This window comes from Denticeps clupeoides, unplaced genomic scaffold (assembly GCF_900700375.1).
Source record: "Denticeps clupeoides unplaced genomic scaffold, fDenClu1.1, whole genome shotgun sequence".
Classification (NCBI taxonomy): Eukaryota; Metazoa; Chordata; class Actinopteri; order Clupeiformes; family Denticipitidae; genus Denticeps; species Denticeps clupeoides.
The window spans coordinates 35,050-62,548 of NW_021630036.1; the positions used below are offsets into that span (position 1 = coordinate 35,050).

A 27,499-nucleotide genomic window follows, 5' to 3' on the forward strand; every position below is an offset into this window, starting at 1 on the left:
ACACTATTCAACAGACTCAGGACAGGCTTTAGAAATGAAAGTCAGAGCCAATGCACATTTCATACTAAAAAGAGGCTTTAATCCCCTAAAATAGCATCAAATACCAAAGACAAAAAATATTCATACTGTTAAAATACAACTATTACAATATTTGATAGTTTGTTTTTTTTTTAAACACACTTCCCTGCATTAACATGTAGGATGTCTGGAGCTCTAAAAAATTGCGTTACACTATTTGGTGAAACGAGTCCAGTGAAGTGCACATGATTCGAAAGGAAAGAGCTACAAAACAAACCTTAGTTAAAAACACATCATATCGCAGGAAACGTTTTTTTTTCACAAGAAAATAAAGGTGAAGCGTTTAACAAAAATCCACCAAATTATTCGAAATGCTGGTGGTACACTGAGGTAATGGAAAACTGAGGTTTCCATATAAAAACAGACGTGAGGGGACGGTCCAGACAGTCGGGATCTTCATTAACGTGTTAAGTTCACAGCGACCAGCTCTCTGTTCTGGACCAGGCCTTGGTCAGTGCTGGGTCGTGGGGGGTGAGGAGGGGACGACCACACGCTGTTCATCCATTCGCTTGGCCTGTGAGCGCAGGACAAGGCTGAAGAAATCCTCGTCGGGGACGGTCGGGCCTCGGGATGGAGGCGGTGGCGGCGGACTCCTCTGGTCATCCAGTCGAGATCCCTGTGAACGAACGAGATGGTCTGACGCGCGAATCCGAACAACCGACAACGTTTCAGAAGCATCAAGATGTTTCAAGCTCCTCCCACCTGGCACTTGATCAGCATGTTGAAGAAGTCCTCTTCTGGTTCGCTGCCATCACTGGTGGCGATGAGACGGCTGAGGACCGCCTGGCTGAGTCCCGGCAGGCTGCCCACACTGGCCCGCTGGTCGTTCAGTCGTCGGGCCTGTGAGCTGGCCAGCAGGTCCAGGAAGGGCCCGTGTTGTGGCGGGACGTCTGATGCCCCTGGAGCGGAAGTAGCTAGATAAACAGAGGATAAATGATAAAAGTAAACTAATTACAAAATCTGGACTAACTGGTGGGTTGTAGGAACCAGTGACCCTTATAAACACTTTGTCCTTAGTGGAAAAATGATTCCCCACTGATGTAAATTGGTGCCCTTTCGTTCCGATATTGCTACTGATCAGACAAGACACGTTCCAGCACTAAACTGACGTTAGCTTCAGTCCTGAATAAATCGAACTACAGGAACAATTTCCAATCACGCTAGAAGCTAGAGCAGCAGCACAGAACTACAGAGGTAATAACGCTGGCTACGGTAGGTTATTCAAGCCCTGTGGGATTCTACCACGACGAGTACAAAACCACAACCGGGTGGAGGGCAGCTAACTCACATTTCTTCATGGCTACTGGTGGGGTGGAAGAGGGAGAGGAGTGGGTGGAGACACGGCTCAGGCCGTCCCCTATGGAGCACCTTTGGTCGTCCATGCGGTTGCCTTGGAAACGACTCAGGAGGTCAAAAAATCCGTCATCTCCTAACGTATCCGGAAAACTCTGGGAAGGAGCGCAAGTTCATGAACACAAACTTTATGCAAAAAACCTGAACAAGGTCCATTCTGAAGGGACATTGCACAGAATGCGGTCCACGCCTTAAACCACAGGGCTCAGAACCAGCTGACCTTTGACCTCAGTGTGTCACTAGAGGGCGGGGCTGCAGAGTTGCTGGATTGTTGTAAATCTCTCGATGGAGATCTGCTGTGCTTGTGCTTCTTGCTTCGGAGGCGATTAATGAAGAACAGTTTGGAGGACACCTTCCCCAGGTTGGACGGTTTGGGGGACATGGACTCTGGGTCTTTGTCCTCACTCTGGTCCTGACAGGTACAGAGAGCAATCATGAGCTTTAAGTTTTCTAGTGTACTGAATGTGGGCTGGTTGAGTGCATACACGTCACAATAACTTGTAAAATGACATGCTGCAATATAAACTGTAAATGGTAAATAAACTGTAAATTTGAAGTGAATGTGAAGTGATTGACCCCAGTGATCAGACCAGCAAATAAATCCTGGTTCCTGACAACTGCTTTACAAGGACAAAACATGAAACAAACCAGAGGGTCACCACAGCCACCACCACCGTTACAACTACAGCTTCAGGGATCTTCAAATGGACCAGTAACATCATTATGGACACGTAATCTAGACCATGACACTGAATACATCCTGGACTTCTCCAACCCTACAACTGTAGGACTCATTATATCATATCCAACCCTGCACTGACACCATTTGCAGGCTCCCTCTACCCTGGAAGGGGGTCCCTCTCTGTATCACTCCTTCCCAACGTTTCTTCCTTTCTTTTTTTCTCTCTTCTAGAGTTTTTTTGTGTGGAGTTTTCCTTGTGTGCAGAAGGGTCAAGTGTGGGGGGTGTCAACTGCAGGGCCTGTCAAAGCCCATTGAGACATACTGTATGTGATTTTGGGCTAAATAAGAAATAAATGTTGTTGTTGTTGATGTTATTGTCATTGTGATACACAGCAAAGCACACGGTAGCACGATGAAATGTGTCCTCTGTATTTAACCATCACCCTGCGTGAGCAGTGGGCACCATGACAGGCGCCCGGGGAGCAGTGTGTGGGGACGGTGCTTTGCTCAGTGGCACCTTGGCGGGTCGGGATTCGAACCAGCAACCTTCTGATTATGTGGCGGCTTCCTTAACCGCTAACCCACCACTGCCCCAATATAGGTTGTTTTCTACGCATTTAGGGAAAATAGCATTTATAGGATTACTACTTAAATGTGTTAAAGCATTACATTTTAATTCTACTATTGCGCAGAAAGAAAAACCTGTTGTTTAACTGAAATAAATAAAAAGCTGCTTCAATAAATCTATTAGTGTAAGTGTGTTGATGTAAAAAAAAAAAAAAAAAGGTGTGTCTGGCACAGCTCATAAAGCAGAGTTTCCATGTGCTGCGTGCAGCGTTGGGAACTATTTCAAATGAAAGTATTTCTGTAGTACTGTACAGTATTGTAGTATTCTAAAAGAAGGCTGTCTTTTTGGGGGTTGATCTAGTCTTGATGTTGATGACGTCTTTATTGATGGAGAAGTCGTTAATGCCCTAGTGTGCACACTTTTTATATCCACTGTAGTCTAATAACTATTGAGGATGACAACTTTTCTTGTTTGCAGTGCACACTCACGGTACTTTTTTCAGGGCTGAGCAGCTCCATGTTCTCCATGCTGGGTCTCCTTCCAGTTATTGGGCGATCTTCTAAAGAAACACCACAGCCATGATTATTTGCTAGCAAGGGTTCAATAATAAGGGATTCTTTACGTGTTTATTCTCATTTAAGGTTAGGGTAAAAATCATGCAATTTATACAAAGTAATTTATGTGCTACACATAACCCACCTGCCATTTACCCTCAGTGACCATCAAATGTTTTCTGTAATATATAGAAAGTCAGGCTCCTTGCGTACCCTGTGGGCTCTGATCGCCGTCTTCGTCCATCTTTTCAGAGCTGTTGGGGTGTGTACACTGTGGGCTGTTGGGACGCGTGTTGGTCGTAACGGAGATGCTGTTTTTGTGGCTGAGGCCCAGAACCAGCTGAAGATCAGAGACGTTCATCCTGGCTGTCAGCTCTCCACTGCGGTCTCCTATCTGCAGAAAAGAGGTGCATCAGATGGTTTTAATAGTCTAAACAACTTTCATCTATTGCAATATGTTTTATGATTTGTTAAAAATGTTATGTTCTGCATCCTCGTACACAACTGAACAGAGGTGAAAAAGGACGAGGAATAAAGCAGCTCTCCCACCCAGGGTTGGATTAAAATGAATCAGTGAAAGGAATGCTTGCAGATCCTCCTCCGTCCCTCCCTCCCTGGTTAATTAGCCTGAAACATGCAAGGCTTTTCCAAAGCCAGAGGATCAACAGGTTCTCCCTCAGACAGCCACCAGGGGGCGACATCACAAATAGTCACCTCTGTGGAGATCTCCAAGTGCTTCTGGGCAAAGTGCATGGCCTGCTTGTGGTTCCCCAAAGCTGTGTAGGCATTTCCCAAACTCCAGCATGCCCGGCCCTCGCCAATCCTACAGACAGGAAGATTGTAATTAAGACTTGGGTCTGGTGACCTCATAAGAGGCCTGGATCAGAGGACCTGCTGACCGGTCATGGAGGTCCTGGGCAATGCGTAGGTGTTTGAGATGATAGTCGATGGCTCGTTCATAGTCCTGCAGAAGGGTGTAGGTATTGCCAAGACTGTAGCAGGCCTGAGCCTCCACTGCCCGGTCCTTCAACAGGCGTGACAGCTGCAGTGTGCGCCTTTATATACACACACACACACACACACACACGCAGAAATGTATGCATGCTGGTTTAGAATGGTGTAGAACGGTTTACATATCGGACCCGATGCCCACTCACTTGTAATGGTCAGCAGCGATTTCAAACTGACCCAGGAACACGTTGGCGTTTCCAAGGTTACAGTAGGCCCTCCTCTCGGCTGCCCGGTCCCCGAACTCTTTAGCAATGAGGAGGCGCTTCACGGGGAGAACGAGTGAGAAATCATGCACATAAATCCGCGTACATTTACATTTATGGCATTTTGCCGAAGCTTAAAATCTGCTTTCAGGTTACAGTCACATGACTGCTGCACCACGATATTTCATTTCTCGTTCCTTCTTTACCCTCCACACCCCTACCTGCTCATGAGCTGCTAATGCATTCTGGTAGCTTCCCAACAGGTAGTGCGTGTTGCCGAGGTTCCCGTACGTGCGGCCCTGAGCTGCCCGGTCTCCCAGGTCCTTCACGATGGTCAGATTGGCTCTAGAGAAACGCAGACAAATCACAAATGCAAAAGAAACAAAACAAAGAAGTGCACACACCCACGCAAATACTTACTCGTAATATTCAGTGGCCTTCTGCAGGGCGGTCCGGGCTTCCTCCGGGAATTCCCCTGGATCCATCCCACTCCAGCAGATGCTCTTTCCTTTGGCATGGTAAACGTTCCCATAGTTATACAGCGCTCTGGCCTGGCCAACCTGCAGATTAGAAGAAGCGCTCACAGATGTATTTCTGTGTTTATGTAGATGACGCACATAAAACAGAAGCTGTTAAAATGAAGGAACGCTCACCTTGTCGTTATGAGCCCTTGACAGTTCTAAATGCCTCTGGCAACAAACCGCTGCTTCGTCATACCGACCCAGAACTTTCAGCGTGTTCCCGAGGTTCCCGCTGGCCTTCGCCTCTCCGCTGTCATCTCCAATGGTCCTTATTCCAAACAGAAATCATTTTCAGAAACAATAGAGCCTCGTGCCAGAGAAGGCCTCCAGAAAGCTCCAGAGGACTTCCAGAGAACAGGTTCAGGCTGGCGGGACTCTACCTAGTCAAGGTGAGGTCATGGTGGTGGAATTCGAGGGCCTTCCCGTATTCGTGGAGGTGAAAGTAGGCGTTGCCCAGCTGGCTGTAGATGGCACTCAGGATCTGGAGGTCTTCGGTGCCTACCTGTATGGCCGATTCGAAGAAGGAGACGCCGGCGCCATAATCACCCGCCTTGCATAAACGTTCCCCTTCTAGAGCCAGCTCCAGACAGGACGCCTCCATCCTGGAGAGTAGAGGAGGGTTTCATCAGGCTTCAGAAGAATGCAGAAGCAGAAAGTCTCTCTGTGATAGGGAGATGCACGAAGGCAAGCTCGAAATTCGACTTCATTTGATTGGAACAGTGGGGTAAAGGCCTGAAACACAATCACCAGCCCCATGCTGAATTAACTACTGTACCTTCACAATACCGTGGTGAGGACTGCAAAAGGATACTTCAATTACACGGTCAAAAGAAATCATGAGCCGGATCGCGTGCACAGAGATCAAATCTGCAAATGTGCTGAACTGTTATTACCTCATATAAAAAAACCAAAACCAAAAAAAATCTCCTTTATAATGCAATCATTTTTACACTAATTCAGTCAAGTAATGCAAATACTGATATGAAAATACTGTGAACATTTTTTTTCATAAACAAAAGTTGTTTTCTTGCAGCCTGAAGCAATTTAGCTTTAAATTTCCCAACATCATGCTTTTCTGTGTCATGGAATTCCAGGAGGAACAAACGCTACCTTCCGTCCTTCTCTTGCTTCAAACAGCTGAAGCACTTGGGTAGAAAGGACATCTCAGGATTATCCATGTGTGACTGGGATCGAGGAGAAGAAAGGAGAAGGCGACCGCAGCCTACGTGTCATTCGTGTCCTGGTGAGACCACCATTCGTGGACGGACTCCGGTCTCCAGTTTACAGGCTCCCTCTTCTCTCGGCACCCCGCGTTCGGTTTTCTTGACCATTGCGGTGGGGTTCTCTCGGATTCTAACCCGGACCTCCCAGTAAAAATTGTTCTCGTCTATACGGGTGCAGTTTAAACCATGGCAGCACCGTAAACAGGCTCCACACCCCGCCAGAACTCAGACTGAACGCTTCTCCAAACGGGGCTCGGAGGATGTGGCTGCCGGGCAGCCGAGGGCAAGCCGGTCAAATCCACTTGAGCGTCCCGGTCCGACCTGGTCAACGGGTCAGTGGTAGACTACGAGAAAGACTAAGCTGCGCACATGGGATCATGGGGTCAAAGGAAAGCGGTGTGATTTGGTCAGGTTTCTAGAAGGAACATTTCTAATGTCTTCCTGCCCGGATACAGAGACAGTCGTGTTGCTTTTTTACACTAATCAACTGGTTCCAGTTCAGTTCAGATGGACATATAGACCGTGTTCACCTACTGACCTTGATCACCTGACAGTTTGCTAATTCTGCTGCTTTCACATATGCCAGGACAGGCTGAGAAGGTTTAATATATACTGTATGCAGCCACGTTAGAACTAATTACAGTCCTTCTGCTAGTTGGTCCTCCAGGAACAACAACCGAGACTGATTTGGGTAAAATAAACTTCCTGTAACCAAACAGGACTCACCAACGCCAACAGGTGTGTCTCCAGCATGAGACCACTGGCGAGATGACCATGGCGGAGAGGCAGAGCCTCCCCATCATCAATATTTCATGGGGGATCTTTAAAAATGCATGCGGCGACGTCGCTTCGCGTTTCAGACCCAGGCTTCCCGCATGATGAGACCATTTCTGAAATAATATAAAATCTTGTCTATATACACAAAAAAAATCTAGATAAAGAACAAGTGGCAGTCACGTACACGGAACCTTCACATACACGCAACATGCAGCGCCAATGCAGCCGAGAGCCAAATCAGAAAACCGCCATCTCACAACATCTGCTGCCTTTTCTCCTCAACTAACAAGCAAGGAGCACAAACATTGGAGCCTAAAACCTGCGCGTGTGTGTGTGTACGTGGGTCTGTGTGTACGTGTGTGTGCGTGCGTGTACATACGTCTATGTGTACATGTGTATGTGTGTGTATGTGTGTTCAAGCCAAAACTGAAGACAGGTAGGACAGGTGAGGACGACTTACCTGTAGCGCACATCCAATGGCTGCTCCTCATCCTGAACACCGAGGCCTGTTTCCATGGAGGAGTGAAGCGTCGGGAGCGGAGTTCACCATACGAGTGTGGAGGTCCTGCTTCATTATTCAAAGAAAAACAAGAACTAAGATGTGAGGACAGAAATGTTCTCCTCGACCGAGACACAAAAGCACTTTCCAACATCCCTCCGTCCTCCTCCGTACATCACAAACGCTTCTTCCCCACCAAACTGCCGGCGTCTCGCCCCTATCAAGGCGGATCAGAGCGCCATGTTCACCCTGCATTCTCTTCCTGTAACTTTTCCCATCTACTCAGAGTCAGATGTTCTCCTGTTCCAGGAAAGCGGGTCCTGAATATTTAACGAACATCACACGACAAGCGCGACAGAAACGGCCCGTACGAGGTGCTGTTCTACCCTTCTTCAACATCTAACAGGTGGTAGCCTAGCGGGTAACACAGAAGACCCAGGTTCAAATCCTACTTACTACCATCGTGTCCCTGAGCAGGACACTAAGGGAGTCTGATAAATGCTGTAAATGTAAATCTAACAGCAACGTAGCTGTACGTACTACTAAAACGTAAAACTATCTGGGTTTTGTAGCGAGCAACCACACACTGTTCACCCGAGGCCGTGTCCATTAGCAGTGTCCATTATCTGTCCATTAACGATAAAATAGGACAACTTACCCATGTCCAATTTTCTAGTTTTCTTCTTTTATGAATATATTTGAAAGGTCAAAAGGTTTATCAGGTTTAGTGCTTATTTCTATTTATACTCATAAATGTCTCTCTGTGCACTTGTTGTACGTACGTCTTTCCCTCTGTTCAGTTGTAGCATAAGAAATTTCCTTTGGGATTAATAATGTTTTCTGATTCTGATTTATTCAACAGAAGCGGTGCAGCACCATCATCAAAGTATTTATTAGACGGGTAAATTTGATTAAAACACGAACCACCGCCATCCACACTTATATGTCATATAATTTCCAACCCAGTTGAATTATTTCATATATTCATCAGACTGTCAGTAATATAGTTTTTATATATATATATATATATATATATACACACACACACACACAGAGAGAAATGTAGAAATAAAAGCAGGAATAGGCCAAATATTAAGAATATTGAGTATTTTTACGAATATAGAGATTCTGTGAAGATAAATTAAATAACATATAAGAATGATAAGTGCATCTTGACACAGGAAGACTCCCGCATGGTCACATGAGTATTTTGTGGGCATTTTACGTCAGAAGCGCTTCTAACATGTCGGTTTTATCTGTGGCGCTGGCCGGGAGAGACGCGTCTTCCTTACCCGGAGTTGGTTGTCGTCCCTCGGCACCCGCGATCCGGGAGGAGACCTCTCCGTCTCAGCCGCTCCGGCAACGGGGCGCCTCCGCCATTTTCTCCCAACTTTACCCACTTCTGTCTCCCTTGGCCCGAACTTGGAGGAACGTGCCCATCGGGAGCGACCAGCGAGCTCCGCCCACGGCCCCGCCCACATCTCGAAGCCATAGGCCGACGAGCCCCGCCCAGCCACTGCGCTAAGCCCCGCCCAGACCGGCAGGATAGATGCCTTCAACGAGAACGGCCGATACTTCTTCTCTAACTGGACTTTCTACATTCCTCTGGAGGCCTGGCGTCTTCTACCTTGTTTAGCAGAAACACGTTATTTAGAACTTTGAAGTGAAAGTAAAAACTACAAATTGTCATGATAGCTGCTGTTTTTTATTTTTTTTTTAATCATTCATTTTATTTGGATTACTTTGAAAGTGAAGAAATGCTGATTCTGGGGCTCCCTTGCAGATATACTGAAGTTAATTCTTCTATAACAAAGCATTACAAAGAAATACTTTCATGTGGTACAAAAGTCTTTTTGTTCCAGACACATGTGGGCTAAAGGTGCCGGTTTTACTTCTCTTCAGTGTTCCACTTTTTCTTCTTGGAATAATGAATGATGTTGAGAATATATACACAGTTGTGCAAGAGTGGACGTGAACTAGGAAAAGAATGAAGGCCATCTGTGATCTGAAAGACAAATTAATATTAATATTCTCCACTGAATATTTATCAGCGAAGCAAAACATCCGGTTCCTCTGGACAATTCCAGTGGACAAGAGTTCTCTGTTGCAGATTATAGCTCCGAGGAGCCTGCTGAGCAAAGTTCCTTCAGGGCCACTGGGTGACGCACCAGCACCGTTCCGTGCAGTCATCCAGACCAACACACACAGGGACCTGGAAAATGCCGGCGTGCCAACAATCTGTTCTTTATGAAAGTGGGACAAGTATCCTGGATCAGCTTTCACGGGTTTTATCCTCAGAACAAATGTGGGTGGCTATTGTGTGGTGTCGGGCCATCGGTCACCCGATAGCTGCTCCTCCCAGGATGTGGACCGCAGCACCGGTCTCACAAAAAAACAAAAAATAATAATAATAAAAATCTTCTTCTGGTCTATGGAGATTACCAAGGAACAAACATGTAAATACACACACTTCACAAGCCGTTTATCACGTTACCGTCAGGCCGATGGGGCTGCTGATAAAAACTCGTCATTGTTCGGTTCTGAATGGTCTTGCTGGGCCGCGATTTATTACATAACTCGCATTATTTCAAGTGTCAGTAACTGTGTGCACGCTCACTTTCACTAATCCCCACTCGCCCGCCATTATTCATCCCCACCTTTTTATTTATTTATCGGACTGATCCGCTTCACAAAGAACACCTCGAAATCAGATAACACTGAACAACGTCATACCTTTTATTAATCGGTCGTTCGGTCCTGTTAATAAACACACAGATTATTTACAGTGGGCAGCTTTAGCATTCCAGTGATTATTTAATACATAGATTTAATCTAAAAAGAATAGTGTGTGGGCCGTGATCAACATGGAATTTGAATCTTGTTTGTGTAAAGTAATACATCTCACAGATGAAGCCTGGTTTGGTTCCTGGTGGGGTTTTCCCCACATCTGCCTCTGGAACATCGTAGTGATGCAACAAAACCCTCTTTGGGGATCTACAGGGCGATCCACAAGGAGAACTGGAGAACCTCTTTGGACACAATTTGGACAGCAATGTTCTACAAGAGGAGGTGTGTAAGGTGAGTGTTAAGAGCAGGAGAAAATTAAAAAAAGGCTGTGAACACAGATGCATGTCAGGTAATTAGAGGTGTGTTGTTCTCGTAGTTTCTAGTTTGAGCTGGAGCATTTGAATTCCCTTTAGTCTGCATTGGTACAGGTAGGTGGCGCTGTTCTCGGGTGGCGGCAGGTCCTCAGGAGCAGAGTTTGGGGGCGTGTACAGGGTAGGCGGGGCCTTCAGCTCGCGGTGCTCTCGTCAATGATGGTCAAATGCTGCATGGGAGGAGCACTCAAACTGCGGATGTCTTCAAGCAGACTAATGGGGGTGAGAATGTGAGAAGACCCTGTTGGGGAGAGGAACATTTTAATTGACTAAGGCGGACCAAGACACTGAGCTCTGGAGGTTTAGTAGCCCTGCTGGCTGGCTGTTGGCTCCGCCCATCCACATGGGTTTCATCAACCCTCATCTTTAATAACATAGCAGAAGAATATGTGGAACTTCTACAGAATATAGTTGACGGAGCCCTGGCAACTGCATGGGATGAGAAAGATGAAGGGTGGTACTGGCACTCACCGATGATGACCTCACAGGACTTGATGGCCTGGGTGACCTCATAGGCGCTGCGCACTTCCGAGTAGCAGACCCCACCCAGGATGAAGATGATGAGTCTAGAGCCGCTGCGGTAGTCGTCCTGAGCGCTCGCTTTGTGCTTCTGACGCGCACTGGTGGAGAAAGCAGGACCATGTAAACATGAACGTGAAAGATTAGTCCTTCACATTTGGATTAAGCCTAGTCCTTTTGAACAACGAACGCCACTGAAGTCAGAACTAGAGGATTTGATTCCACCGTACCTGACGGCACGAGAGCCGTTCCAGGCCGTGGGGGCACCAGAAACATGCGGCCAGTCCAGCTTATTGTCCACAGCATCCTGTAAAGAAGACAGAGATGAACAGTGCAGTCAAGATAAGGGAGCTAAAGAGAATAACATCCTGGAAAGACGTAGGATTCTTTCATCCCTAAAATTTTACACAAACCTCCATCACATCTTTAATGATGGGTGTCCAGCGGGACAGGTCATAGGTCTGAGAACGCTCTCTCCGCGTTGTCTTCTTAAATGAGAAAAGACTTGGCTGCAGAGACAAAATGGACCATTAATTCAGATAGACTATTAAAAAAATGTATATAACCAAAAAGCTTTGTGAGGGCAGACATACTGGAACTTAAGAGGAATTTGATTTGAAATTCTGTTTTGCATTTCAGACACATCCTGAAAGCCTCATAGTGAAGGTCCTGAAGATGGTGAATCTGACCAAATCCCATTAAACTCCCACTGAAATTCCTATTCCTGTAGAATGTGTGTGTATTTGTATGAACCCACAGAGGAAATGATGGGAACCCCCAGATCCTTCCAGTTGAGGATGTACTCGCTCTCTCCCTCGATCTTCACATGCTGGATTAGCTTGTTCAGGTTCTCCTCCGTGGTTCCTGTAAGGAACACACAAAGCCAGAAATGAATCAGTAATTCAGACAACTTCCTTATTACAACTATGTAAAACAAGCACTTATTATTACTAGTGGATCTCAAATGTTAGAATATCACAAAAAAATTGTGACTGTAAAAATGAATACACTGTTCAGTAATTGGACATCATAGGCAATATTCTAATCATTTTAGATTATCATGAGCCATCAGTCATAATCATTAATAAAAACCTGCCATGTATGTGTACATTTTTATTTATGAAAAACATTTTCACGATTTTCGCACTATAGGAACACAAATCCCATACTTAATAAATAACTAGCTGGTTAATGGCAGATGACATCTTACTGGGCTCAGCTCCAGTAAAATATTAAACTGATGTTTACATCGGAGGTTTGTCCGGACCAGTCACACCCACAGCCCACGCACCGTTGAGGCTGAAAATGTAGAGCAGGACGGCGCGGATCTTGTCGTAGGTGGAGTGGTCATGAATCAGCACCGGCAGCAACGTCCTCATGGGGTCCTTCACCTTCAGACCCTCTACATCCGACCCTACAGCCAGATCCTACACACACGACAATCATTCAAATGGTTGATCCTTCTCATCATTTGAGGTTTAATCAAATATTATTAGAGGTTTTGTTATCCTGTAATACAACCACACAGCCTGAAGGGTGCGCACAATCCTGGGTGAGGACTGCTAATGGGAACTTTTTTCCCCTTGTTGATAAAAACAGTAATGCCAAAAAGGACCCCATCTATAAACCAGGATCTAACCTGAGTGATGATCCCTGGCTTGAGAGGGAAATAACAAAAAAAAAAAAAAATTCCTGGTCTCAGGTGGAAATCTCTAATGGGATTTAGGGAATTCCTGGTCCAGAACTGCTTGCAATGTTGGTACAATACACCACAAATAAAAGTACCTGCTCCACCCGACAGAGCCGATCAACATTTTTCTGGTAACGAGTCATGCAGTCCTCAGCAAGAGAAACATGGACTGATTTCTGTTGGGGGGAGAGAGAGATGAAGAACACTGAAACTAAAGCACTGCATTATGGGATCGTGTTCAGCCAAGCAACAGAGGCCATAAAATATCACCGGGCCATAATAATAGATCCATATAAATTGTTCTTGTGGGCCGAATATAATTGTACGGCGACTTTGACAACTCGGCCATATACAGCGCATCCGGAAAGTATTCACAGCGCATCACTTTTTCCCATTTTATTATGTTACAGCCTTATTCCATAATGGATTAAATTCATTATTTTTCCTCATTTTACAGACAACATCCCATAATGACAACATGAAAAAAGGCAAATATATATACAAAAAAAGAGAAAACTGTTTGGTCGTGAGTGAATATGAGTGTTCTGTAGCCTATGTCCAGGCCAGAGTGTCCCTTTTATCTCAGGATGCCGAGGTGGGAACGCACCTGTGCTACTTGTTTACGGAACGAGGGCATCTTCTTCATGATCTGAGCTAGGGTTCCTATTGTCACCTGACAGAGACGGAGAAAGTCATGCTCAGCCATTCACTGCAACACTGCCATGAATAAAACTGGGGCAGGACTCTTCATATTATAAACACAGAGGAGGATAAAAAAGAAAACCTTGGAGTCGGGCTCTTTCTTGCTGGCAGAGATCTCCTTCACCAGCTTGGGCATTTTTCTGTGGGTCAAGATACAGTTACACACACATAATTTACAGAAAGTGACGAGACGTGTAACAAAACGGGCTGGAGACTCACTCTGTGACCTCGGCGATGTGCATGTGTCTCAGGCGGACCCACAGCTCATCACTGTCGTTCAGTAAGGCCTCCTTCGCTGAGCCGTCCTTCGCCTTGTATCTGAGTGGGGAACACGCAGATCTATCATCACCATTCACCGACAATAACAGTCCGCGCTTTTTTTTTTTATACTTTAGTCATTAACAATTGCAACCAAACCAACATATAATATTTTATACTGAGCCGTACAATTTATATTATTTGTAATAAGAATTTCTGCCCATTATCTTGGCATTGTAGTGGTAAACATATATTTAAAAAAAAAAAAAAAATCTACCAAACACATACATCAGATGTACGTATGTATTAGAAAAAGACTCGTGCCAGTGGAAACTGAAATTGATGGCATAAGTCACTGCTCAGTTGTTGGTGCTACTTGTTAAAAGCATGTTGATCGAATCCAACAGATCGATCAACAACAGATCTTTTCCAACAAAATGCCACTGATATCAATCACAATTTGGTTCTACTTACAAATCAAATTTATTACAGCAACCTCGAATAATTAGCCAGCAAAGTTAGACTGACAGCAAAGTTAAATTCTACCTAATACAGTTTCATAAAATGAATCTCCAGTGTGGTGGTAGTAACTGTGTTTCTCGCTCATGTCAAATGGTGTCACTCTGTCACATGTCAGCACAGGCAGTCTAGTGTACAGCGTGGAAATGAGTGTTGTTCGGAGTCTGAGCTCCTTTTATCTCAAAGACCCGGACAGTGCATAAAAAAATATGTACATTTAATTGTGAAAACTGGATTTGAATTAGGAAAAGCAAGTTAAATTTTTAGAGATGTAAAATGCAGTTTCAATTTCATTGGAATTTAGATGCAATTTAATACATTCGGATTCAGTTTGTACAATTCATATTCACATATATATATATATATAATGCAGTTTCTACTGGCACAAATCTCTGGCCATTCTCAGAACACTAGATGGGGTCTCTGAGTCCTGCACAAAAGCGGCAGTGACATAAGCTTACCGGTAGGTGTCATTCTTGATGGGAAGGAGGTCATAGGCCATCGCCTGGTAAGTCAGCTCATGGAGGATGGGGCTCATTGGGTCGAAGGCACGATCCAGAATCAACAGTTGGGCTGGAGTTTTCTCCTGAGATCAGCAAAAATCAACGCTATTTCGTGCATGTGTGTTCACAGAATTACTAAAGGTACGGTCCAATCATTCTGAAATCAGTACTTCACATTCTGAAAAGAAAGTGAAGTGATTGTCACATGTGATACACAGCAGCACAGCACACGGTGCACACAGTGAAATTTGTCCTCTGTATTTAACCATCACCCTGAGTGAGCAGTGGGCACCATGACGGGCGCCCGGGGAGCAGTGTGTGGGGACGGTGCTTTGCTCAGTGTCACCTCGGCGGATCTGGATTCAAACCGGCAACATTCTGATTGCGGGGCCGCTTCCTTAACTGCTAGGCCACCTCTGTTCCACTTGGAAGTTAGCTAAACATGGTTTAACTCTTACCTTCTTCTTCGTGGTGTCGTCCATCTCATAGTACTTGGCCAGTTTCTGGTCCACCAACTCTGCCAGGTCTTTAGCGTGCTGCACTGGGGAGTCCCTGAAGAGGAAGGGATCATAGCCTCTAGTGTAAAGTAATTAATGGCAACTCTAAAATATAATCAAAGCCCCAAACACACTCTGCCTTACTTTTTGTATCTGACGCCGGGGAATTCGTCCAGCGTCGCACAAAGCGTGACGATCTGGTCAGCCAGCGACTCGAGTGTTTTGATCCGATCTTTGCTGTCAGGGCTGTACACACTCCGGAAGGCACCTGGGTTATCAAAGGTAAATACCTGCAGCAGGACGCAAACATTTACTTTTCATTCATATATGCAGAAGTGTTAGAATTTTCTGTGTCCATCTTTAAAATCAGAATTTTTTTTTTTTTTTTTTTTTTTAAATCATTGTTTTCATGTCTGGTTGCTTGTACAGATTAAAATCCTTTAGTATCCTGACTTAATTGTTCCTAAGAATAAAAAATGTCACCTTCCAAAAAAACACTGACAATTTTCATATATAATACATCTTTCCACTTTATACAAGTCAACACATATTCAAATATTTGTAAGGTCAGTATGGTTACATGATTCAATGTTTTTTGAATACAAGGAACAATAAACCTTCCATAAAATAAATAATACAAAACCTTCCATAAAATAAATTTCTATGATAGTTTGATAATAATAATAATTTTTATTATTATTAAAAGTTGGACACCTCACACATACATCAATCCAACATCGATGCACACAAAATATCATTACAAAGGCTGCCTTACATAAATAAAAAGTGTTCAACTTTGCTGCATGCGTTGAGAAGGAAAAAGTAGGACCATCTAGTCGACAAATATAAGATAAGAAAAACTATTTATCCTGAGGGAAATTCTTTTGTCCTAAAAGCACTCAAAGTAATAAGAGAAAATATGAACAGAACTGTAGAAATAATGCAAATAAAAACAAGGTAAAATAATAATATATATATAAAAATATGAAATTAAAAGCTAGTGGTCCATAATTAAATCTTAAAGAGGAATGCATTCATTTACGTTGAGATGCATTTGTGATAAAAAATTGTGTTCTTAATGATTTTCAATGGAACATTTTTTAGCGTTAGGATAAAACCTGTCACTTTTTGTGTAGAATAGCTATTTTGGTCTGAAACTGAGATACAATAATTATGTTTTTTTTTTTTTGGTTTTTTTTGGGAAATTGGACCCATATTCATCCAACACAGCCAAAATGGCTTGAAGATAAAAGACTGAAAAAAAAAGACTGCACAAAATATCCCTAGGATCTCTTAATGACGTGGAAAATAATTATTTGTGAGCTAAAATTTCATCATTGTGACAGCCCTGCATTGACCAAAAAGGCAGGGCTGCACCCAACCTCCTACACAGGAGCTTCTTCTCACAAAGCTTTTCTGGCCCAATTCTCAAAACATGTTACGCTCAACAGGTCATAAAACTCTTTAGGATAGGTGACACGCTCTGAAACAACAGAATTTTCTCTCTCTCCGTCACAATATGCCCGAATAAATCATTGACACACACTCAGCACAATAGAATGAGGAGCTCTCACCTGAGCCTCCTGCGGCAGGAAGGAAATGTTGATCTCCTTACAGACACGAATGTATTTGGAACAGGAGGACGTCTTCATTTTGCTGAACAAGCTGTCAGGGCAGTCTGGCCGGGACGGAAACCGCGTTATACACGCTCGGCTCTACCATTCTACTCGGACAATCTAAAGCATAGTATAACCTGTTCTTATACCAGAAACTTACAGTCAGTGAAGTAAACATATGCAGCCTTATACTTGGGCTTGTTCTTGAAGTCTGCGATAAAGGCATCCACACACTGCAGGGGCAAAATGTGACCACATCACCTTTAACAATGTGAGTATGATCAGTCAGATGTAATATTTAATACAACTCAAAGTAAAGAAATCATCAGAAAGATCTGCCCAGGCCCACCAAGACGCACCTTGGCGGTTGGCGTCATGAAGTAGATGGCCTTCATCTCGGGGATTGGCTCTCGGCTTTTGAAGAGGTCCTCCACAACTGATTTGGAAAGATTTGGTTTGTTTTAGAAAATAATAAAGTCATGCATTTATATATCCTACAGTTCTAAACTATATATGTAATGTCATATAGGTTTGTGAAGGGCTGCTGCTCACTGGTGATTCGTTCGGACATCAGGTCGGACAGCTTGCAGCATGATGAAAGCAGCCGGGTGGTGAACTGATCCAGTATCAGAACCTGAAAATGGCCAGAGGAGATGGTCCTGAACAGAAGGCACTAAAGAGCCTCTTCTCACGTTGCAGCCAGTTCTAGTTTCCCACCCTTAACACTGGTACTGATACTTGGCAAGTGCGCCAAACCCCAGACTTACGCAGTCATAGAACGAGGATAGACATATTGCATTATTCATATACGCAAATACAATAAGGTCAGAAATGCACAGCCCTATACTGGGAATGTTATAGTGGGGGGGTTATATCTCTATAATCTGATACAGTGGCAGTGTCATCATTTCTGGGACACCTTACAAACATCTAGCACATGTAATGGCAGCAGAGCAGGTTCTACAAAAGCTCTTTACCACAAAAGCCCATCAGTGAAACAACGAGTCAGGGACAAAGGTCAGGGACAAAAGTCAAATAGGACCAAACCCAAAAACATAAGGAGGGCAGCAGAAACCAAATGCTGTGCTACTGTCAGAAATCAATTGTTTGAAGTTTGATATAGACATTTAAAGATTTACTTAAAATAATTACAGGTAGCGTACACGAGCAACTCTGTACTGTACCGACGAGCAACTCTGTTTCTAATACTATTTATTGGATCGTTGTCACTTTGTTGCCTTGGTGCAAAGCCAGTGGAAAAAAACAGAGTGAAATAAGGGCTCAGTATTTGGCCTTTTGATATTTTCATTGAACATGCTGCCATTTTCACAGCACACAGTGACACAGTGAAATGTGTCCTCTGTATTTAACCATCACCCTACGTGAGCAGTGGGCACCATGACAGGCGCCCGGGGAGCAGTGTGTAGGGATGGTACCTTCATCAAAGGGACCTCAGTGGCACTTTAACCCCACCTCCCTAAACAAGAAAATTGTCTGAAGGACATCAGAGACTGGATAACCCGCAATTTCCTCATGCTCAACACGGACAAGAGCAAAGTGTTGGTGAAGGTGGTAGTAGCCTAGTGGGTAAGACACCCGCCTGTGAACCAGAAGACCCAGGTTCAAATCCCACTTACTACCATTGTGTCCCTGAGCAAGACACTTAACCTTAAGTTGCTCCAGGGGGGGACTGTCCCTGTAATACTGATTGTAAGTCGCTCTGGATAAGGGCGTCTGATAAATGCTGAAAATGTGAATGTAAATGATCGGTCTCAAAGGGGCGAGATGTGGATTGAAGGAATATAGATTGGAGCGTGCAGGGTTTTCTTTGGTCCTAGTACATAGGGTTAGGGCGACTTTTGATGGCGATTTGTTATTTGATTGCCACATTCAAAAAACACATTGCTGGTGTTAGGAAGTTTCTCTCCATCTCTGATGCAGAGAAATTAGTCCACACATTCAACAACTAGACTGGATTACTGTAATTCTGTTTTCTGGTTGATCTGCTTCACTGAATAAGCTCGTCCAAAACTCTGCTGCCAGGGTTCTAAGACGCCCTACAAGGTACCATCACGCGTTAACAACGATCATTGTTCATTGATGGATTAAAAAATGGACCTACCTTCCATACTCCTGCCTTCTTACTGTCCTCAATGATCGTGTCCTTTATCTCTACGATGGAAAAAATGAGGATTCTTGAGTGCATTTTTTATTTGAATACTGAAGAACATGCTTCGTGGGTGAAACGTCTTAATAATGCAGGGGTAGAGAGCGGGGACGTGACATCACATCTACATTCATGTGCAGGTCAGAGGTCATGCATGCGTCGTGTGTGACAGCAGCAGACACTGGAAAAGAACCGGATTCTTCCCACCAGAACTGGGCTGTGGTGCAAGTATAAAGAAGCAAAAGCAACAAGTTGACTGATGACAAGGACAAATGTACAAAAAAAATAAATAAAACCAGCACGTTGCCACCCTGTGGCACCCACTGTCAACAGGTGAACGGCACCAGACAAGAAGACTTCTACCTTGTACACAACTCTATTAAAGCGCAAAAAGGAAAGCGGCGCCACCGCGCTGACCGAACAAGCGGTCACTTCCGTACACTTCTGGGAAAAAAAACGTCCCAAAATACAGTGACGGAGAGAAAGTCTCATGTTCACGACGATAAACGACGCTAAAACGCCGTTTGCGTTCACCGCGGAGACATTTCTCGACCGGATGAACTTACTTTGCCAAACTACTTTCCTGAGCCCCTGCTCTGGACCAACTGCCATCTTGACGCCTTTTTGTGTTCTCTGCGAGTCCTTCGTGCAGAGCGTCTTACGTCATCACGCAACACCCAACATGGCGCCCCGCCCACAACCCCCCCCCAACGCATTTTCTTTTCTTCAGACGTTAGTGTAAAACACAAAACTTTCGAACTGAATTTGAAATGTATAAAGAAGAACCTAACTGTATCTAATGAAACATGAAAGCTAAAATTCCAAAAACAAAAAATCCACATACATGGTATTTTTTTTTAATCTGGATAAATTATTATTACAAGGCACAAAAGAAACCTGGTCCTAATTTAAGAGGAATTATTCTGCAAATTTTACATCTTCCCGCAAGTATGCGAGCGCCTCTTCCACGCATGCTGCTGATTGGTCAAGGAATCGGTGTGGGCGGGGCCACGTCCAGGTATTTCAGATGAAGAAGCGACTTTTATCCGAGACGCGTAATAAAGCTGATACGAGAACTGCCGGCTCACCTGAAAGCGCCAGAGTTTTACAATGGGCTGGGGAGATCTAAAAACGCTTACAGCATGTACCTTAATCATCTTTGGCTCCCAGGTATGTTTATCATTTATTCATATTTCACACTTTTTTACGCTTAAAATAGTTACATTCGAACTCTTTTTTAAGGCAATATTTAGAAAAATATAAATATGTATAATTTTAAACCTGTATTTTATTTGTTTTTCTTCACAGATCAGAGCTCAAGGTGACCCTCTTGTTCTTTACACTGAAGTATAATTTTATTATGATTATGGAGCTTCATTTTGGTGTATCAGTATAACCCACTTCATCAAAGAGAGGAAGTTGACATTGATTCCTAGTGATCTTTATTCCTGCTTTTTGTGCTTCATGCTCCCTCAGGTATAAGCCTCACTCAGTATACTGTAACATCAAAGAGCATAACCGTCCAGTGGAGTCTGTACTCAGGCGCAAGCTCGTACAAAATCACTGCCATTCCCAAAACGGCTGGGCTGCCCTCCTTCGTGGAATTCGGTGGCAACACAGTCCTGGGCACAGTGAACGGCCTGTCCCCTAACACCATTTACACCATCGAAGCCGAGGCCATGAATGCATCCAGGACTGTTCTGAACCACGCTGAACTTGACGTGAGCACGGGTACGAGGAAAATTCCCTTTCAGGCTGAGGCTGGCCGTTTTGAAATGCCCCTGTCTGACCAGTGTGTGTCTGTGCGTCTGTGTGTCTCCTTTCAGCACCTGATGTTCCAACAATTAAGCTGGCCACATCCAAGCAGAGCGACAGCATTACGGTGGAGTTTACAGATGTCCTCGGCGCTGCATCGTACATCCTGCGAGCGGAAACTGCCGACGGGTCTTTCTTCTCGGAGGCGCCGGTGGCCGGCTCTCCCGGCACCATCCAGGGTCTCCAGCCCTACACGACGTACTCCGTCAGCGTGCTGTCCGTCAACAGCGCCAAGGCACAGAGTCAGCCCTCATACCCGATGGAGGCAAAGACAGGTACTGTTCTCTCTACTTATCTCTATCTCACACACACGAACACACACCTTCAGTGGCAGGAAGAGACAAGGCATTCTTACAAACTCACTCTCACACACACACAGGGCAAAGAATCAAGCCATTCATGCATACGTACACACACACTTCCAGTCTTCTGTCACTCGATCCATTTACTGAAGGGGGATCATGAGGAGCATTAATGTGACACACACTCACACACAAAGGCAATAACAAAGAATAAATAAACACACACCACGGGCGATGTTTTATAGGGCAAGCCGACTAAATCATCTTCACTATTAACACCACACCCCAATCTGACCCTGAGAATGGAGATGCCCTTGTTCAAGGCAGATGCCCTGAAAGAGCTGGGTGTTGGGTTACTGCACGAACACATGCAAATCACCCATGGCACTCTCTGTTCCATTGTCCCGTCATCAGTTTCTCTGAAAAGAAGAAATTTAGAACACACACACACCCTGTTCAGCTGGGTGATGCGGCATAGACACCCCGTGACACCCTGAATGCAGACAACTAGAGCTAGTTCAGAAGAGAAGAAGCCAACAGAATCACCCATGGATCACTAAAGTACAGCAAGACAGAAGTTAGAACTGCAGGTAGAATTTAGATAGAATCATTGGAAGAAAACAAATACCCAGTTAAAGCTCTAAATACATAAATACACAATGAAGGATGAATATACACAAATACTGTATATTCAGGGGAGTGAAATACTGAAACACGGAATTAGCTGGAGATGCTGAAGGTACAAAGAATCAGAATCAGACATCATAAAACACCTAGATTACAAATCATTTTTCTGGTTTCATGTTTCAAGACCATTATTGTCAGTTCTGCTATATATACAGTATTCAGAGTATGGAAATGCTGTTTCACACCAAGCATATCAAAATATATTCATAAGAGATATAAAACTTTTAGCTAGAAATTAACAAAAACTATCAACATTTAGGTAAGATAAAAAAATAAGGTAATCGGTATTAATACTAACTATTTCTTTGTACAATAAACAGAGACAGGACAGGAGACAATACAAGTGAGGTGGTATTTGAATAGCAGGTTTCAAGATGTGGTCAGGATGTTGTAGACAACATACGTGTAAAGTGTGCAAATATAGCAAATATGCTTGTAAAAGTGACTTGACTGTATTCATGTCCAAGACTCCACTTGGATCCAGCTGTCCAACACAAATCCTTACAATTTCCCTTGGTTTCCACTTCCACCACATGAGCTTCGCTGATAATAATGTCATGATGTCCTTGGACTCTACTGAGCTATCAACAAGACCTTTAGAACCTGCACAGCACATTTGACTAAAAATGTCTGAAAATGTTGAACAGTTTGTCTATGGAGTGTGTATTAAACCAGCCCCCCCACACACACAGTACTAGCAGCTCCCCAGCTCAACTGCAGTTCGTCCAGCAACGACAGCATCCAGCTGCGCTGGGAGCCGGTTGGCCGCGCGGTGCTGTACACTCTCAACGTCATCATGGCGGGTGCGGACAGCCGGCGGCGGCTCAACACCACGGCCTCCAGCCTAGAGCTGGGGCAGCTGGAGGCGGGGACCTCCTACTGCATCACGGTCTACGCCTGGGACCCCGAGAACCGGCCTGGAGACCAGGCCACCGTCTGCCAGATCACACGTGAGGATAATAATTCACCATTCACTAATTCATTCCAGTTATTATTATGCTATTTTAGAACTGCCGTGCGGATCCAGTGCGTTAGTGTAGGTTAAGGTTTGCTCAGGTTAGTGGATAAAACACTTAGTAGTCAATTTGGTTTTAATTCTTATTTCTGTCACCCAGAACACAATAATGAAGCTTAGTGCTGCTGAGCATATGGACAAGGTAGTCAAACAAGTGAAAATGAACCTGTAAGACTTCACTCTATCTTCTTATGTCCATGCCTCAGGTCCCTCCAAGCCTCGTGTGCTGGACATGATAGCTATGTGGGGCGAGGTACCAAACTTGCTGGTAATGTGGAACATGTCACAGGGGGTGCAGATGTGCCAGGTCGTGAGCTCCAGTGGACTCAGGTGCACCTCCAACTCCTCCAGCTGCTCCATCTCTCCCATCCGCTGTGGGGAAACTCACTCCATCACCCTCACCGCGTACAACCAGGCAGGGCCCAGCGTGCCCTCTGACCCCTCGGAATTCATCAGCTGTGAGGCTACATCAGCACACGCACACACACCCACATGGATACCCGAGCATGGGAAGATTTTATATGACTATATGTGTGTGTGTGTGTGTGTGTGTGTGTGTAGTCCCCTGTCCACCAAACCCCGTGTGGGTGTTGGAGCCACAGCCAGGTAACTGCTCAGTGGAATGGGCCAATGTCTCGGGGGCGGAGTACTATACCACCTTCGTGAAGAGCGACGACGGTGTGGAGGAGACCTGCAACAACACTCGCACATCCTGCCGCTACCGCTGCCTCTGCGGCTACACCTACGTCATCACCGTCTTCGCCCACAACCGCGCTGGGATCAGCCCTCCTGGACCCGTGTTCAACTACACAACACGTGAGCGTGGAGACACAATCTCATTGCAACTGTAATGCACTGTTCACGTCATGACTGTATGTGCTTCGGGTTTCTCCTCAGTTCCTTGCTGTCCGGGGAATGTGTTCATCTCCCTGGTTTCCATGGACACACTGGAGATCGTATGGTCAGCGGTGCGAGGGGCGGACCTGTACGAGACGCGAGCTGTGGACCAATCAGCAGTGATCCTGTGTAACGACACGGCGCCCGCGTGCGCGCTGTCCGACCTCACCTGCAACAGCCGCTACAGTGTGGTGGTCACGCCCTGCAGCGACCTGAGGGGCTGCAACCGCACCTGCCAACCGCAAACACACGAGACGGGTACCACACGTCCCGTTTCACACCCCAAAACACTCCAGTCACGATGCAGAGTGAGGGTCATGATGAGGGAGAGTGAGGCGAGATTGGGCAGTGGTGACGGTCAAGGAAGCGGCCCCGTAATCAGAAGGTTGCCGGTTCGAATCCCGACCCGCCAAGGTGCCACCGAGCAAAGCCCCGTCCCCACACACTGCTCCCCGGGCGCCTGTCATGGTGCCCACTGCTCACTCAGGGTGATGGTTAAATGCAGAGGACAAATTTCACTGTGTGCACCGTGTGCTGTGCTGCTGTGTATCACTTCACTTCATTAATACCAACTAGTTGTAAGAATAGCACTTTTTTCCTGGACCCTGTGTATGGATTGTTTTCAGGCTGACAGAGACAGATTGTTTCTAGTCCTCATTGCTGCCCAGGCCACGCCCGCAGTGGACCTGATTGTGTTCTTTTCTTCCAGCTCCCTGTATGCCAGAGATCCAGAACGTCTCCAGGACCAACAACAGCGGTGTGTCTGTTACCTGGCGCGACAACAACAATGCGGCCAATTACACGGTCAGTCTGCTCGGCCAGAGCGACACGCGCACCTGTCAGTCAAGCGGCACGTCCTGTCAGGTGTCACAGCTGTCCTGTGGCAACACCTACGAGGTCAGTGTCATTGCCATGACAACAGGAGGATTCAGCCTGCCCAGCTATACTGTTCCCCTGGAAACTGGTAATTCTGTAATTCTCTCTTTTTAACTTTCATAAAACGGACAAAAAATTCACAATTAAGACACAGCCATACGAGATCCTTTCCACACCACTTCTCCTCCTCTCTCCAGCTCCATGCTGCCCGGTGTCTCTGACCGTGAGTCAGGTGACCCAGTCCATGAGCAACGTCAGCTGGTCCTCGGCGCAGGGCGCCCACACCTTCCTCACCTCGCTCTCCTCCCCGCGAGGCCAGGCCCGATGCCACACCCAAGACAGGCACTGCCTGATGGGGTGCATCACCTGCGGGACCAACTACTCTGTTTCCATGGAAGCAGTGAGCCTCACAGGGTACAAGGCCGTGTGCACCTACCAGGGCTTCTCTTCTAGTGAGTTCCACACATCAGTATTATTCTGTGTTTGAAGACGCAACCACTGGGCGCCACTTCTTCTCGTGTAGGTGACTGCTGTCCCTCGGGCGTGCGACTCTACCGTGCAGCTAACAACACGCTGCGCATTTACTGGCGCTCGTCTAGCTCACAGCGCCCCCTAGTTGTGGACGTCTACGGCAGCACAGCCAACTACACCTGCACAAGCGCCCCCACAGGAAACAGCTGCGACGTGGCAGAGATCACCTGCGGCAACGTCTACGCCGTGGTCGTGGCGCCTGTCTACCCAGATGGGACAAAAGTCTCCTTCTGTCCACTCAGGATGTATTCAGGTCTTGTGCTGAAACTTTCTTTTTTCCACAGCATATTTATTTAGAATACCAGGACATCGAAACAAATCCAGTTATAGAGTTCTGACTCAATAACTGATCATCTATTCCTGAATTCTGAATCCTTTCATTGATTGATCATTACTTATATGATTATTGGTATTCTGAATCCTTCATGTTTTCTGCAGTATCCTGCTTAGGAAACATCCTTGGAACCGGTGAGAATGGCTCATTTCAGTCTGAGTATATGCATTCTTTTGAGAATTTATAAAATGGAAGCTAAGCGGAAATTCTGTCATTTCCTCAGTGATCTATCGGGGCCGAAGAAGTGTGGACTAGCGGAAAGAATCGCAGGTACATTTTCTAACAGCAGCAAAAAGCAAAAGACACAGATGATCTTTGGTAAAGTAATGCGAAGAGTACTTAAGCAGAGTCATGGTATGGATTCCAGCACACACTCACATACACACACTTTCTCCCTAATGATAGAGATGGAGAGAGACACATTTTACTCATGTTATATCCCTCTCCTCCCCACAAACACACTGCATTTATTTCAAATACTGCATGGGAAAATTATAATATTCATTATGGGCAACAATGAAAACATTAGAGCAAAATTATGATTCTCCTAATTATGCTACAGAATATCAGAATACACAGTGAATGTAGCACGCATTCACATTTTTTTTACTTATAAATAATTATAAAAAACTGACTTAATTTGATCATCTGAAGATACTTTTCTTATAATGACAACAACTTGTTTGTACAGTAGTTAAAGTCTGTGCGTTTTTTCTCATACAGATGTCCATTCAGACCCCTGTCCGAAGTTCTCTTCATCATCTCATCTTTCAAATACCTTTAAAATTGCCTCCCACAGAATTCAGGATTCCAAAATGGCCAAACAATAAAATTTATAACAAATGTAAACATTCCATTAACATTCAAGTCACATGAGCATGTGGGTACAGTTATAAACCAGTGTATTTAATATTAGACGACACACAGTTATGAGTTGGCTTTTACACCTGACAAAAATAACCATAAAATGACCACAGAACATTTTTATTTAGTACAATCTCTGTGCCAATGTCTTTATGGGTTCCATATTTGATTATGTTTGACCTTGATGAATGAAATCCAAATGATTTATTTCCTTGGTATTTGATTAATTTATTCTGTTCCCTGAAGTTCCGCTCTGAAACGTTACAACCTTAAAAAATATTTTAATGAAGACATCATAGTCAGCCATTTTCTCAGGCCATACATATTGAAAACTCTAAGGTACTGTATATACTCAGGGATATTAAGGTGATAGGACCCATCATAAGTATTGAATTCAAACACTCGTAACACTATGACCGTTGATCCCCCTGTGACAAAAAAATCAGAAGCAGATTTCCCCATGTTCTGTGCCTCCAAGGGAAATGGACAGAGTCTCTAGAAGTCACTGCATCGTGTGCAGCATGCAGATTCCATGTTGGCTGTATAATTTCAGTTCTGTTCCATAGACTGAGGATGTTACCACATTCTGGAAATGTCATGTGACCCACACCAGCACATTCTTTATTCTTTACATTCTTTATAATAAAATGACATTCATTGCATTACTGGACTGTGATGATTATTTTCCAATTACAATGGAATGGCAGCTTTCTGAACGTCTGAACAGGTGCGACTCAAGCATCTATCCTTTTTTAAGTCACAAGGAGGTGAGGCAATAGAAATGTGCCATATTACTTGATTTATTTGGTAAGAATTTATCAAATAAATTCACAGCAGCCATTGCAGTTAACAACCTGCTTTTGACCTGCTTTCAATGCTTGCACTGAGGTCTTCCTGCAGACGTATCTTCAATTGTCAACTGGACCGTGGGGGAAGAGTTGAAGAGGGCCAGGGCTGATGAATCCCATTTTCTTTTAGATTGTGAGGACAATCGGGTGCATGTCCATCATTTACTTGGTGTTTTCATCCTCTTTTGAAGCCTCACCTCCATGTAAGGGCATGTTCATATGCCAGAGGAAC

General features: G+C 44.9%; 3 protein-coding genes across 5 annotated transcripts; 1 reads left to right on the forward strand and 2 right to left on the reverse strand.

Moving 5' to 3' along the window:
* Positions 1–162: 162 nt before the first annotated feature.
* LOC114781131 (G-protein-signaling modulator 2-like) lies at positions 163–8,921 on the reverse strand. 2 transcript variants are annotated; one of them, XM_028967840.1, is made up of 15 exons: positions 8,762–8,921; positions 7,431–7,538; positions 5,351–5,572; positions 5,103–5,238; positions 4,870–5,009; positions 4,671–4,794; positions 4,393–4,508; positions 4,135–4,290; positions 3,950–4,058; positions 3,449–3,629; positions 3,170–3,240; positions 1,652–1,843; positions 1,367–1,526; positions 781–992; positions 163–694 (listed from the first exon to the last, which is right to left on the reverse strand). In XM_028967840.1, exons 2-15 carry the CDS (start codon positions 7,484–7,486, stop codon positions 530–532), a joined length of 2,040 nt encoding a protein of 679 aa, XP_028823673.1. In that variant the 5' UTR covers positions 7,487–7,538; positions 8,762–8,921; the 3' UTR covers positions 163–529. The 2 variants fall into 2 exon arrangements, with proteins under 2 accessions (XP_028823673.1, XP_028823672.1); XM_028967839.1 differs by lacking the exons at positions 7,431–7,538; positions 8,762–8,921 and adding an exon at positions 6,081–6,427.
* A 1,260-nt stretch (positions 8,922–10,181) lies between these two features.
* stxbp3 (syntaxin binding protein 3) lies at positions 10,182–19,759 on the reverse strand. Of its 2 annotated transcripts, none has more exons than XM_028967885.1 (19): positions 19,665–19,759; positions 19,054–19,103; positions 17,484–17,565; positions 17,291–17,367; positions 17,092–17,164; positions 16,890–16,993; positions 15,460–15,605; positions 15,277–15,370; positions 14,777–14,901; positions 13,758–13,856; positions 13,621–13,678; positions 13,444–13,509; positions 12,951–13,012; positions 12,438–12,460; positions 11,904–12,010; positions 11,560–11,655; positions 11,377–11,453; positions 11,099–11,247; positions 10,182–10,868 (listed from the first exon to the last, which is right to left on the reverse strand). In XM_028967885.1, exons 1-19 carry the CDS (start codon positions 19,708–19,710, stop codon positions 10,762–10,764), a joined length of 1,641 nt encoding a protein of 546 aa, XP_028823718.1. In that variant the 5' UTR covers positions 19,711–19,759; the 3' UTR covers positions 10,182–10,761. The 2 variants fall into 2 exon arrangements, with proteins under 2 accessions (XP_028823718.1, XP_028823717.1); XM_028967884.1 differs by having other exon boundaries at positions 12,438–12,573; positions 12,932–13,012.
* Positions 19,760–20,153: 394 nt separating this feature from the next.
* LOC114781164 (fibronectin type III domain-containing protein 7-like) lies at positions 20,154–27,081 on the forward strand. The gene is made up of 14 exons (XM_028967895.1): positions 20,154–20,268; positions 20,407–20,419; positions 20,575–20,829; positions 20,925–21,188; positions 22,595–22,852; positions 23,124–23,375; positions 23,479–23,733; positions 23,815–24,072; positions 24,524–24,778; positions 24,888–25,142; positions 25,214–25,474; positions 25,660–25,689; positions 25,779–25,825; positions 26,279–27,081. The coding sequence occupies exons 1-13, from the start codon at positions 20,209–20,211 to the stop codon at positions 25,808–25,810; spliced, it is 2,448 nt and encodes an 815-aa protein (XP_028823728.1). The 5' UTR covers positions 20,154–20,208; the 3' UTR covers positions 25,811–25,825; positions 26,279–27,081.
* Positions 27,082–27,499: the final 418 nt, after the last annotated feature.